Below are 15,000 nucleotides of genomic sequence, written 5' to 3' on the forward strand. Positions count from 1 at the left end.
GTTACAGGAGGAGTGTGTGAGGTATGAGTTGTGGCGTACGGCTGTGGAGCTGCATACTCACTGTTTCATCACATACACTTCAAACACACACTTCTGTCTTCTTTCCAGATCCCAGAAATGTGTGTCTTTGTGTGTGTGTTAGAGATGGTGCACTGTTCTAAACTGGGTCGTTCCTAAAAACTAGACTGCTGAGAAAGTGGTGGTGCAGCAACCTTCTAACATTACTAACAGCTTTACGCTGGGCTTCTTAAAGGGATAGTTCACCCAAATGATTAAATGCCTTATTAGTTTCCTTACCCTGAAAGAGGTCCTATGGACAAGGACAGACTGTAATCCACGCTTTGTGTGTGTTTACGCATGGTGACCAACCACTAACTTTAAGCATTAGTGTGTGTGTGTGTGTGTGTGTGTGTGTGTGGTGTGTGTGTGTGTGTGTGTGTGTGTGTGTGTGTGTGTGTGTGTGTGTGTGTGTGTGTGTGTGTGTGTGTGTGTGTGTGTGTGTGTGTGTGTGTGTGTGTGTGTGTGTGTGTGTGTGTGTGTGTGTGTGTGTGTGTGTGTGTGTGTGTGTGTGTGTGTGTGTGTGTGTGTGTGTGTTTTGGAAAGGGATTGTGATAGCTTATTATTCTGAAGTTTTTCTTGCTGTCTACATCTGTGAGAGAAACACAATTGGAGAGAAAATACTTGTCGGTCTGAGAGAGAGGTTTTCAGAGATGTGTGTGTGTGTGTGTGTGCCACAGCTGGTGAGAAAAAGCTCCCAGCAACATCTCCTCATTGGTTCAGAGTTCAAAGGCTGTTTTCTCTCTGGTTGGGGAGAAAGGGAATTACCCCCCCCCCCCCACACACACACACTGCTGTCTTTATTAGTCTTGAGGAGGTGATGAGGCACAATTTCTCCTTCCTACTTTCTCACTAATTCAGAGAGACTGCCTGGATGTATAATTCATGTTCTCTCTGCCAGCCTCATTCAGGTGCATTCGTGCACTGTGCTATTTCGCAAATGTTCAGCTTTAACATGTTTCAGCTGTGAAGAAGATCTCCTGTAATGCTTCCACATCTGTCTCTAAGCCTAGCTCTACTCCCCCCCACCACACACACACACACACTAACCTCAGCTGTAACCCTGTACTCTACAAATCATTTAGACTTTATATTTTTAATATAAATGATAATGTATTAATGATCCATCTACACTACAAGAGTGTCAAATTATTTAGAAATGATTTATATGTTTTGTATGTAGTCATTGATAAAAGTGTTATTAGCCAAATGCCTTTCTCTAAACTACCGTCAAATCACTTAGACTTTCAAATGTATAGGCTGATAGGTTCATACTTTATTAATCCTCAAGACGACATTTCAGTAGAGAATGCTGAGAGACATAAGAGGGTTAAAAGTAGAAATGTGTTAAATCATTTGAAGAGAAAAAGAGGAAGTTTATACAGTGAGACAGAAAAATGGGTTAGAAAGGATGCTGGTTGTCTGGTTAGAGAATCCTCTATAGATGCTGGTTGTCTGGTTAGAGAATCTCTATAGATGCTGGTTGTCTGGTTAGAGAATCTCTATAGATGCTGGTTGTCTGGTTAGAGAATCTCTATAGATGCTGGTTGTCTGGTTAGAGAATCCTCTATATATGCTGGTTGTCTGGTTAGAGAATCCTCTATATATGCTGGTTGTCTGGTTAGAGAATCCTCTATATATGCTGGTTGTCTGGTTAGAGAATCCTCTATATATGCTGGTTGTCTGGTTAGAGAATCCTCTATAGATGCTGGTTGTCTGGTTAGAGAATCTCTATAGATGCTGGTTGTCTGGTTAGAGAATCTCTATAGATGCTGGTTGTCTGGTTAGAGAATCTCTATAGATGCTGGTTGTCTGGTTAGAGAATCCTCTATAGATGCTGGTTGTCTGGTTAGAGAATCTCTATAGATGCTGGTTGTCTGGTTAGAGAATCTCTATAGATGCTGGTTGTCTGGTTAGAGAATCTCTATAGATGCTGGTTGTCTGGTTAGAGAATCCTCTATATATGCTGGTTGTCTGGTTAGAGAATCCTCTATATATGCTGGTTGTCTGGTTAGAGAATCCTCTATATATGCTGGTTGTCTGGTTAGAGAATCCTCTATAGATGCTGGTTGTCTGGTTAGAGAATCTCTATAGATGCTGGTTGTCTGGTTAGAGAATCTCTATAGATGCTGGTTGTCTGGTTAGAGAATCTCTATAGATGCTGGTTGTCTGGTTAGAGAATCCTCTATATATGCTGGTTGTCTGGTTAGAGAATCCTCTATATATGCTGGTTGTCTGGTTAGAGAATCCTCTATATATGCTGGTTGTCTGGTTAGAGAATCCTCTATATATGCTGGTTGTCTGGTTAGAGAATCCTCTATAGATGCTGGTTGTCTGGTTAGAGAATCCTCTATATATGTTGGTTGTCTGGTTAGAGACTCCGCTATAGATGCTGGTTGTCTGGTTAGAGAATCCTCTATATATGCTGGTTGTCTGGTTAGAGAATCCTCTATAGAGTGGGGCAAAAAAGTATTTAGTCAGCCACAAATTGTGCAAGTTCTCCCACTTAAAAAGATGAGATGCCTGTAATTTTCATCATAGGTACACGTCACCTATGACACACAAAATGAGAAAAAAATCCAGAAGATCACATTGTAGGATTTTTTTATGAATTTATTAGCAAATGATGGTGGAAAATAAGTATTTGGTCACCTACAAACAAGCAAGATTTCTGGCTCTCACAGACCTGTAACTTCTTCTTTAAGAGGCTCCTCTGTCCTCCACTCGTTACCTGTATTAATAGCACCTGTTTGAACTTGTTATCAGTATAAAAGACACCTTTCCACAACCTCAACAGTCATACTCCAAACTCCACTATTGCCAAGACCAAAGAGCTGTCTAAGGACACCAGAAACAAAATTGTAGACCTGCACCAGGCTGGGAAGACTGAATCTGCAATAGGTAAGCAGCTTGGTTTGAAGAAATCAACTGTGGGAGCAATTATTAGGAAATGGAAGACATACAAGACCACTGATAATCTCCCTCGATCTGGGGCTCCACGCAAGATCTCACCCCGTGGGGTCAAAATGATCACAAGAACGGTGAGCAAAAATCCCAGAACCACACGGGGGGACCTAGTGAATGACCTGCAGAGAGCTGGAACCAAAGTAACAAAGCCTACCATCAGTAACACACTACGCCGCCAGGGACTCAAATCCTGCAGTGCCAGACGTATCCCCCTGCTTAAGCCAGTACATGTCCAGGCCCGTCTGAAGTTTGCTAGAGAGCATTTGGATGATCCAGAAGAAGATTGGGAGAATGCCATATGGTCAGATGAAACCAAAATATAACTTTTTGGTAAAAACTCAACTCGTCATGTTTGGAGGACAAAGAATTCTGAGTTGCATCCAAAGAACACCATACCTACTGTGAAGCATGGGGGTGGAAACATCATGCTTTGGGGCTGTTTTTCTGCAAAGGGACCAGGACGACTGATCCGTGTAAAGGAAAGAATGAATGGGGCCATATATTGTGAGAGTTTGAGTGAAAACCTCCTTCCATCAGCAAGGGCATTGAAGATGAAACGTGGCTGGGTCTTTCAGCATGACAATGATCCCAAACACACCGCCTGGGCAACGAAGGAGTGGCTTCGTAAGAAGCATTTCAAGGTCCTGGGCCTAGCCAGTCTCCAGATCTCAACCCATAGAAAATCTTTGGAGGGTGTTGAAAGTCCGTGTTGCCCAGCAATAGCCCCAAAACGTCACTGCTCTAGAGGAGATCTGCATGGAGGAATGGGCCAAAATACCAGCAACAGTGTGTGAAAACCTTGTGAAGACTTACAGAAAATGTTTGACCTCTGTCATTGCCAACAAAGGCTATATAACAAAGTATTGAGATAAACTTTTGTTATTGACCAAATACTTATTTTCCACCATAATTTGCAAATAAATTCATAAAAAATCCTACAATGTGATTTTCTGGATTTTTCCCCCTCATTTTCTCTGTCATAGTTGAAGTGTACCTGTGATGAAAATTACAGGCCTCTCTCCTCTTTTTAAGTGGGAGAACTTGCACAATTGGTGGCTGACTAAATACTTTTTTGCCCCACTGTAGATGCTGGTTGTCTGGTTAGAGAATCCTCCATAGATGCTGGTTGTCTGGTTAGAGAATCCTCTATAGATGCTGGTTGTCTGGTTAGAGAATCCTCTATAGATGCTGGTTGTCTGGTTAGAGAATCCTCTATAGATGCTGGTTGTCTGGTTAGAGAATCCGCTATAGTTGCTGGTTGTCTGGTTAGAGAATCCACTATAGATGCTGGTTGTCTGGTAAAGGGTTGGGGGTTATGTGGTAAAGGGTTGGGTTGGTGGTTGTCTGGTAAAGGGTTGGGGTGGTGGTTGTCTGGTAAAGGGTTGGGGTGGTGGTTGTCTGGTAAAGGATTGGGGTGGTGGTTGTCTGGTAAAGGGTTGGGGGTTATGTGGTAAAGGGTTGGGTTGGTGGTTGTCTGGTAAAGGGTTGGGGTGGTGGTTGTCTGGTAAAGGGTTGGGTTGGTGGTTGTCTGGTAAAGGGTTGGGGTGGTGGTTGTCTGGTAAAGGGTTGGGTTGGTGGTTGTCTGGTAAAGGGTTGGGGGTTATGTGGTAAAGGGTTGGGGTGGTGGTTGTCTGGTAAAGGGTTGGGGGTTATGTGGTAAAGGGTTGGGTTGGTGGTTGTCTGGTAAAGGGTTGGGGTGGTGGTTGTCTGGTAAAGGGTTGGGTTGGTGGTTGTCTGGTAAAGGGTTGGGGTGGTGGTTGTCTGGTAAAGGGTTGGGGGTTATGTGGTAAAGGGTTGGGTTGGTGGTTGTCTGGTAAAGGGTTGGGGTTGGGGTGGTGGTTGTCTGGTAAAGGGTTGGGTTGGTGGTTGTCTGGTAAAGGGTTGGGGTGGTGGTTGTCTGGTAAAGGGTTGGGTTGGTGGTTGTCTGGTAAAGGGTTGGGTTGGTGGTTGTCTGGTAAAGGGTTGGGGTGGTGGTTGTCTGGTAAAGGGTTGGGGTGGTGGTTGTCTGGTAAAGGGTTGGGGTGGTGGTTGTCTGGTAAAGGGTTGGGGTGGTGGTTGTCTGGTAAAGGGTTGGGGTGGTGGTTGTCTGGTAAAGGGTTGGGGTGGTGGTTGTCTGGTAAAGGGTTGGGGTGGTGGTTGTCTGGTAAAGGGTTGGGGTGGTGGTTGTCTGGTAAAGGGTTGGGGCCAGAAGGGGGTTATGGTTGCTTGTTTTCTGGTAAAGTGCTTACGGGGCATGTCCGTGTTTGGAGGTATTAATAAAACAGAAATTATATTATTGATCAAAGATGTGGCAAACTGCCCGTAAATATAACCTCATTTTGATATGGATGTGTGTTCGATATGGATTAGTGAAGAGCCTCTAAGTGTTTTCCAGCTTTGAGTGATTAAGTCAGGCTACTACAGTAGACACACATGAGGATGGGTGGGTGGAGAGAGGGATGGAGGGAGAGAGAGAGAAGGGTGGGGCAGGAATGAGGGGAAAACTCTTATGTTTATGTCAGTTGGTTAATCAGTTAGTTAGTCATCAGTCAATCAGACAAATGTGAAGCATCTACTGGGAGATTCAATTATTCAATTTCATCAAAATCACTGGAGCAGTTACATACTTTAAGTCAATTTATTTCAATAAGCTTCCCCAACCCTCTCATACCCGGGAGGGGTAGTACCGTACAAAACTAGTCCCGAGAGGAGAGAGGGATAAAAGAGGAGAGTGTAGAGGGATGTGAGAGGAGAGTGTAGAGGGATATGAGAGGAGAGTGTAGAGGGATATGAGAGGAGAGTGTAGAGGGATATGAGAGGAGAGTGTAGAGGGATATGAGAGGAGAGTGTAGAGGGATATGAGAGGAGAGTATAGAGGGATGTGAGAGGAGAGGAGAGTGTAGAGGGATGTGAGAGGAGAGAAGTGGTGGATGAGAGAAGAAAGTTGAGAAAGTTGCTGAAGGTCATCTGAGAGCCTCGGGGTAGGACCAATCAAAAGACAAATCTGTCAGCCAATCAAATCTGTCAGCCAATCAAAGCCCAGTCCTGTATCATATTCTTCAATCGACAAACACACACACACACACACACACACACACACACACACACACACACACACACACACACACACACACACACACACACACACACACACACACACACACACACACACACATGCAAGTAAGTGAACTGTTTAAAACAGAGAGAACTAACCTTCATCAGCCTGCTTTATTTGGAAGTTTAACCTACACAACTATTAATATGCCACTCTAACACTGGGAGGAGAGGAGCGATCACAGGCTTTGATATGGTAATGAGAGGGTTTACACACTCACACACACACACACACACACACACACACACACACACACACACACACACACACACACACACACACACACACACACACACACACACACACACACACACACACACACACACACACACACACACACACATACACACACACACACATACACACACACACACACACACACACATACAGCCTGAGTGCGATGGGGCTGTTTACATAAGGGCCTGCCCTGGGACGAGTGAGAGCTGTCATCCTGCCAGAAAGAGAGAGAAAGAGAGGGGGGGGGAGAGCAAACAGCCTGTTTGATCTTTTTACTGAGGGATGGAGTGAGAGATGGTGAAAAGGAACTGCTTAGAGAAGAGGAAGGACAACTAGTAAGAAAAAGTAAACAGAAGATGGCGAAATGAGAAAGAAATGGAGGGCAGAGAAGGACATGGAGGGACGATAAGGAGATGGAGGGAAGAGAAGAGAAGGAGGAAAGAGAAGGAGATGGAGGGAAGAGAAGGAGAAAGAGAATGAGATGGAGGGAAGAGAAGGAGAAAGAGAAGGAGATGGAGGGAAGAGAAGGAGAAAGAGAAGGAGATGGAGGGAAGAGAAGGAGAAAGAGAAGGAGATGGAGGGAAGAGAAGGAGATGGAGGAAAGAGAAGGAGATGGAGGGAAGAGAAGGAGAAAGAGATGGAGGGAAGAGAAGGAGAAAGAGAATGAGATGGAGGGAAGAGAAGGAGATGGAGGGAAGAGAAGGAGAAAGAGAATGAGATGGAGGGAAGAGAAGGAGAAAGAGAAGGAGATGGAGGGAAGAGAAGGAGAAAGAGAAGGAGATGGAGGGAAGAGAAGGAGAGAGAAGGAGATGGAGGGAAGAGAAGGAGATGGAGGAAAGAGAAGGGGATGGAGGGAAGAGAAGGAGAAAGAGAAGGAGATGGAGGGAAAGTGGAGAGGTTCATGGTAGGAGAAAGGGAATGGTAAGACCTACAGGAAAAGGAGGGGAAGGCAAGAATAGAGAGAAGGGGGGAATAAAGGATATGGATTCCCCTGTTTCCCTCAGTTCAATGTGTCCTCTTTCAGGCTCTTAATCTACATTAACACACACACACACGCTGCCTTCATGTCCGCACTCAGTGCTTAAAATAAAGTTTTGTGTGTGTGTGTGTGTGGGTGGGTGTGCGAGTGTATGACTATGTGTGTGTGTGTAACTGTATGTGTGACTGTGTGTGTGTGTGTATGAGGGGGTTGTAACCAAGGTCAAAACCACTTAAGTGTCTGTCTTATGTAACCCCCCCCCCCAGTCCAAATATTCCCCCGCTATGTCTGTGTCTGAGCTGCATACTAAGGTGGACACACACACAGACACACACTCTCTTTAAAGCGAAAGGGTGTGTATCGATTTAGCATGGTGTGCAGATTCCCACCACAACCCCTATACAAGGATTAAAATGAGAGCGCCAGAGGAACACACACACATCGCTTCTTAACGACACAACCTCTCCTAGCTACTCCTGTATCAGTTAGTTGAGGGGTATCTCGCTTCCTCCCCCGTATCCCACTTCCTCCTCTTTCCTCTCTTTCATCTCGCCATTAGGCCCACAGGCTAAGGAGGTGTGTCTTTGTGTGTGTGTGTGTGTTTAAAGGAAGTGAAACAGCAGAGCTAGCAGTAGTTAATTAATACACATCAAAAGGACCATTAAATATGAAACAGCTACACAGCACAGCCAACAGCAGCAACAGTTTGGCTGACCTGAATAATTCACACAAGAGCTTACCCTGTGTGTGTGTGTGTGTGTGTGTGTGTGTGTGTGTGTGTGTGTGTGTGTGTGTGTGTGTGTGTGTGTGTGTGTGTGTGTGTGTGTGTGTGTGTGTGTGTGTGTGTGTGTGTGTGTGTGTGTGTGTGTGTGTGTGTGTGTGTGTGTGTGTGTGTGTGTGTGTGTGTGTGTGTGTGTGTGTGTGTGTGTGCGTGCGTGTGCGTGCGTGTGTGTGTTTAATGTGAATTATTCAGAATATAGCTTACCCTTCTGCCCAACACTCTACTTTGTTAACCAGAAAAATATTTATTTATACGCTTTTAGTCTCTTTACCTTTATATATCTATTTATAATTAGTGCTGTTAATATCTCTATCAATCATGTTACTATCTCTATTAGTGCTGTTAATATCTCTATCAATCATGTTACTATCTCAATTAGTGCTGTTAATATCTCTATCAATCATGTTACTATCTCTATTAGTGCTGTTAATATCTCTATCAATCATGTTACTATCTCAATTAGTGCTGTCAATATGTCTATCAATCATGTCACTACAGTTGAAGTCGGAAGTTACACCTGAGCCAAATACATTTAAACTCAGTTTTTCACAATTCCTGACATTTAATCCTAGTACAAATTCCCTGTTTTAGGCCAGTTAGGATCACCACTTTATTTTAAGAGTGTGAAATATCAGAATAATAGTAGAGAGAATGATTTATTTCAGCTTTTATTTCTTTCATCACATTCCCAGTGGGCCAGAAGTTTACATACACTCAATTAGTATTTGTTAGCATTAACTTTAAATTGTTTTGGGTCAAACGTTTCAGGTAGCTTGGGTCAAACGTTTCAGGTAGCTTGGTTCAAACGTTTCAGGTAGCTGGGGTCAAACGTTTCAGGTAGCTTGGTTCAAACGTTTCAGGTAGCTTGGGTCAAACGTTTCAGGTAGCTTTCCACAAGCTTCCCACAATACATTGGGTGAATTTTGGCCCATTCCTCCTTCAGGTATTTGGAAATAGCTCCCAAGTATGAACCAGACTTGTGGAGGTCTACATTCTTTTTCTGAGACCTTGGCTGATTCCTTTTGATTTTCCCATGATGTCAAGCAAAGAGGCACTGAGTTTGAAGGTAGGCCTTGAAATACATTCACAGGTACACCTCCAATTGACTCAAATGATGTCAATTAGCCTATCAGAAGATTCTAAAGCCATGACATCATTTTCTGGAATTAAGGGCACAGGTTTAAGGGCACAGTCAACTTAGTGTATGTAAACTTCTGACCCACTGGAATTGTGATACAGTGAACTATAAGTGAAATAATCTGTCTGTAAACAATTGTTGGAAAAATGACACGTGTCATGCACAAAGTAGATGTCCTGACCGACTTGCCAAAACTATAGTTTGTTAACATGAAATTTGTGGTTAAAAAACAAGTTAATGATTCCAACCTAAGTATGTAAACTTCTGACTTCAAATGTATCTCTATTAGTGCTGTCAATATGTCTATCAATCATGTTACTATCTCAATTAGTGCTGTCAATATGTCTATCAATCATGTTACTATCTCTATTAGTGCTGTCAATATGTCTATCAATCATGTTACTATCTCAATTAGTGTTGTCAATATGTCTATCAATCATGTTACTATCTCAATTAGTGTTGTCAATATGTCTATCAATCATGTTACTATCTCGATTAGTGCTGTCAATATATCTCACGTAGTGCTGTCAATATCGCTATCAATCATGTTACTATCTAAATTAGTGCTGTCAATATCTCTATCAATCATGTTACTAACTCAATCAGTCCTGTTACTATATCAGTCAGTCCTGGTTACTAACAATCATGTTACAATCTCTATTAGTGCTGTCAATATCTCTATCAATCATGTTACTTATCCAATCATCCCTTCTACACCTGCATTGCTTGCTGTTTGGGGTTTTAGGCTGGGTTTCTGTACAGCACTTTGAGATATCAGCTGATGTACGAAGGGCTATATAAATACATTTGATATGATTTGATTTGATTATAGCTCAGTCAGTCCTGTTACTATCTCAATCAGTCCTGTTACCATCTCAGTCAGTCCTGTTACCATCTCTGTCGGTCCTCTTACCATCTCTGTCGGTCCTCTTACTATCTCTGTCGGTCCTCTTACTATCTCTGTCGGCCCTGTTACCATCTCTGTCGGTCCTCTTACCATCTCTGTCGGTCCTCTTACCATCTCTGTCGGTCCTCTTACCATCTCTGTCGGTCCTCTTACTATCTCTGTCAGTCCTCGTACTATCTCTGCCGGTCCTCTTACTATCTCTGTCGGTCCTCGTACTATCTCAGTCGGTTCTTTTACTATCTCTGTCGGTCCTCTTATTATCTCTGTCGGCCCTCTTACTATCTCTGTCAGTCCTCTTACTATCTCAGTCAGTCCTGTTACTATCTATTTTTTGTTACTATTAGAATCAGCCCTGTTACTAGCTATCAGCCAGCCCTGTTACTATCTCATTATTGTTACTATCAGAATCAGTCCTGTTACTAGCTATCAGCCAGCCCTGTTACTATCTCATTCTTGTTACTATCAGAATCAGTCCTGTTACTAGCTATCAGCCAGCCCTGTTACTATCTCATTCTTGTTACTATCAGAATCAGTCCTGTTACTAGCTATCAGCCAGCCCTGTTACTATCAGAATCAGTCCTGTTACTAGCTATCAGCCAGCCCTGTTACTATCTCATTCTTGTTACTATCAGAATCAGTCCTGTTACTAGCTATCAGCCAGCCCTGTTACTATCTCATTCTTGTTACTATCAGAATCAGTCCTGTTACCATCTCAATCAGTCCTGTTCCTATCAGGTCATGTTACTATCTATCAGTCAGCCCTGTTACTATCTCAATCAGCTCTGTTAGGCTACTCTCTCTAACTCACCCCCAATATTGGGTATGTAACAGAATATACTTATGCAGGGATTCAATCCTTTCGCACATTGAAACACGCTTGGCATTTAAAGGTAATTTCCAATTGAGCAATGTGCCTGTAATGCACGACTGGATTGAATCCAGTCCTTATTCAGATTACTTCTATATCTCCACCAGTGAATAGCTCGCAATGTCAAGAACATAAATGGTAGTAAATCAACAAAATAAAAGTATGATTATTTGAAACCCAATGAGGCTAGAGAGTTGCATTTTTTTTGACCGGCCAGCTATGTGTGTAGATCTTCCCATTTTACTATTGGTTTTCATTCTCAAGGTTGAAAACGGAAAGAGTGGAACAGAGCTGCTACACTATGGGCGTCGCTTGATGTCTGTGTGTGTTTCCCCCTGAGCGGATGCCTATTTCTAGATCGGTGGGGGGCAAGGTTTGGCCCCTGGAGAAAAGGTTTGGCCACTGGAGGAGAAAAGCTGTGTTTCTGTTTTAGAGAAGAAATCCTCACAACCTAAACACTTCACACAGTGTTTTAACCATGTTGCTGTGTTGCGGTCTAGGTTCCACCATGACTACAGGGTTGCGGTCAATATAAATGACTACCTCGACACACAATGAAGCACACCCACAGAGGTCTTTCTATAAACTAGGGTACCAGTGAGGATTTCTTTAACTGGACTTGTTAACAAGTCATTGATAATAATCAGCCAAATTGTTTTCATGTCATTAAATGAAGATACAGTATAAGGGGGATCATACACTACAAGGCCAAGAGTGTGTAAAGCTGTCATCAAGGCAAAGGTTGACTACTTTGAAGAATCTCAAATATAAAATATATTTTGATTAGTTTAACACTTTTTTGGTTACTACATGATTCCATATGTTATCTTTCATAGTTTTGATGTCTTCACTGTTATTCTACAATGTAGAAAAGAGTCCAAATAAAATAAAAACCCTTTTATTTGAGTAGGTGTCCAATGAGTAGGTCTCCAAACCTGTCCAAACCTTTGACTGGTACTGGTTATTCACAACATGATCTGGTTATGAAATAACATGACAAATCCATTTTATTTTCCATGTTACACCTGCCATTTTAAACAACAAGGGGCTTGTACCTGACATGATGACTCCTTGCTGTCCCCAGTCCACCTGGCCATGCTGCTGCTCCAGTTTCAACTTCCACCTGACTGTGCTGCTGCTCCAGTTTCAACTGTTCTGCCTTATTATTATTCGACCATGCTGGTCATTTATGAACATTTGAACATCTTGGCCATGTTCTGTTATAATCTCCACCCGGCACAGCCAGAAGAGGACTGGCCACCCCACATAGCCTGGTTCCTCTCTAGGTTTCTTCCTAGGTATTGGCCTTTCTAGGGAGTTTTTCCTAGCCACCGTGCTTCTACACCTGCATTGCTTGCTGTTTGGGGTTTTAGGCTGGGTTTCTGTACAGCACTTTGAGATATCAGCTGATGTACGAAGGGCTATATAAATAAATTTGATTTGATTTGATTTTGATTTGAAGTAGCTCACTTGAACATGAATTTGGAGCTCAGAAATTCAAGTACTAGAATATGCCTACCTTGTGTTGAAAACCTGACATTTCCTCAATTTGGTGCTTGAAAAGTCCTTCTAATTATTGTTGCCAATTTATAAGTTCTCCTGCTCCCATATAATTATCTGTGATTTCATTTTTTATCCGTTATTTGTTGCCACATTCGTTTGTTTCCTGACGCAACTATGTTGCCATAAAATGACTTGCGGTTGTTATGAGGACGACAACATCTAATGAAAAATCGCCGTGTATGCATCCAATCTATTTAGTCAGGCAATGTCCACATTACTCTCACATCATTTAAAACATAATAATAATAATTAGAATATCAAGGCCTAAAAAAAACATTTTTCTTAAAGTGGTAATGAATGACCTACTTTTTCTTTTGCACTTTCTGCATTCTATTTGGGTGGATGGGGGTTCTATATTAGGCCCTTCATGTACAATTATATAAATGATACAATTATTTAACATTGTTGAGATCCTTGAAAAGGACAATAGTGCTTGAAAGCGTCCCTGAACGTCCTTGAATTAGTCTTGCCTGTATGAACCCTACTTAAAGGATGTATAGTCCTAGTGCTGCGTTGTTGTATAGGTGGAGTAATGGGCTACTTACAGGATGTATAGTCCTAGTGCTGCGTTGTTGTATAGGTGGAGTAATGGGCTACTTACAGGATGTATAGTCCTAGTCCTGTGTTGTTGTATAGGTGGAGTAACTGGCTACTTACAGGATGTATAGTCCTAGTCCTGTGTTGTTGTATAGGTGGAGTAACTGGCTACTTACAGGATGTATAGTCCTAGTCCTGTGTTGTTGTATAGGTGGAGTAATGGGCTACTTACAGGATGTATAGTACTAGTCCTGTGTTGTTGTATAGGTAGAGTAATTGGCTACTTACAGGATGTATAGTCCTAGTCCTGTGTTGTTGTATAGGTGGAGTAATGGGCTACTTAAAGGATGTATAGTCCTAGTCCTGTGTTGTTGTATAGGTGGAGTAATGGGCTACTTACAGGATGTATAGTCCTAGTCCTGTGTTGTTGTATAGGTGGAGTAATGGGCTACTTACAGGATGTATAGTCCTAGTCCTGTGTTGTTGTATAGGTGGAGTAATGGGCTACTTACAGGATGTATAGTCCTAGTCCTGTGTTGTTGTATAGGTGGAGTAATGGGCTACTTACAGGATGTATAGTTCTAGTCCTGTGTTGTTGTATAGGTGGAGTAATGGGCTACTTAAAGGATGTATAGTCCTAGTCCTGTGTTGTTGTATAGGTGGAGTAATGGGCTACTTACAGGATGTATAGTCATCTGGAACAGCATGAAAATCCTTTTCTATCTGGTTTCAAACCATTTAGAAATGTTAATCCCAATGTCACACTGGCCTCATTATTAAATAGAAAGAAGATAGAAAGAGTTGTGCGCATGCGTTTGTATCTTTGTGTAAAGTGTGTGTGTGTGTATGTGTGTATCTGCTTGGTCACGGTGGTTGAGCACTCTGATTAATGCTTACAGACAGACAACAGATGGGGGAGAGAGGTGAGATATGAGCGGAGAGAGGATATAGATGGTTGAGGACAGGGAGTTGGAGAGAGGAGTGGGAGAGAGAGATGAGGAATGGGAGAGAGGGAGAAACAGAAGCAAGGAGAGAGACAGAGAGAGAGAGAGAGAGAGAGAGAGAGAGAGAGAGAGAGAGAGAGAGAGCGAGAGACAGAGAGGGACAGCTAGATGGAAAGAGAAAGCAGTGTAAATCCATCCTAACCCTGTGGTTTTGTTGAGGTTGTGTTGTGGCTGTGTTTTAACCATGTTGTTGTGTTGTGGTCTAGGTTCCACCATGACTACAGGGTTGCGGTCAATATAAATGACTACCTCGACATCTACTGTCCATTCTACACCAACGGCCCTCCGGCTCACGGTCGAATGGAACGCTATATCCTGTTCATGGTCAACCATGAGGGGTACACTTCCTGTCAACACAGGATGAGGGGGTTCAAACGCTGGGAGTGCAACCGTCCTACCGGTCCTGACGGTCCCCTGCGCTTCTCAGAAAAGTTCCAGCTGTTTACGCCTTTCTCCCTGGGCTTCGAGTTCAGGCCAGGACACGAATACTACTATATCTGTGCGTAATATGTCATACCACTACAATATAACTAATATGTGAGCAATATATTTTACTACAGTACTACTACTATAAATTTGAGTAATATCTTGTACTACTACAGTACTACGACTATAAATGGGAGAAATATGTCATACTACTGCAGTACTACCACTATACATGTGAGTAATATCTTGTAATATCTTGTACTACTACAGTAATATATTGTACTTCTACAGTACTACTACTATAAATGTGAGTAATATATTATACTACTACAGTACTACTACTATAAATGTGAGTAATATATTGTACTACTACAGTACTACTACTATAAATGTGAGAAATATGTCGTAGTACTGCAGTACAACAACAACATATTATGGGGTG

At 42.5% G+C, this 15,000-nt stretch overlaps 1 protein-coding gene across 1 annotated transcript in view; it reads left to right on the top strand.

Moving 5' to 3' along the window:
- LOC116354013 (ephrin-A2) overlaps window positions 1-15,000 on the top strand; it is a 25,350-nt gene that overhangs the window by 6,043 nt on the left and 4,307 nt on the right. Inside the window, exon 2 of the mRNA XM_031792670.1 lies at window positions 14,339-14,631. Within this exon, the coding sequence (XP_031648530.1) occupies window positions 14,339-14,631 (293 nt within the window). The remainder of the gene's footprint in view (window positions 1-14,338; window positions 14,632-15,000) is intronic.

This window comes from Oncorhynchus kisutch, linkage group LG16, assembly GCF_002021735.2.
Source record: "Oncorhynchus kisutch isolate 150728-3 linkage group LG16, Okis_V2, whole genome shotgun sequence".
Taxonomy (NCBI): Eukaryota; Metazoa; Chordata; class Actinopteri; order Salmoniformes; family Salmonidae; genus Oncorhynchus; species Oncorhynchus kisutch.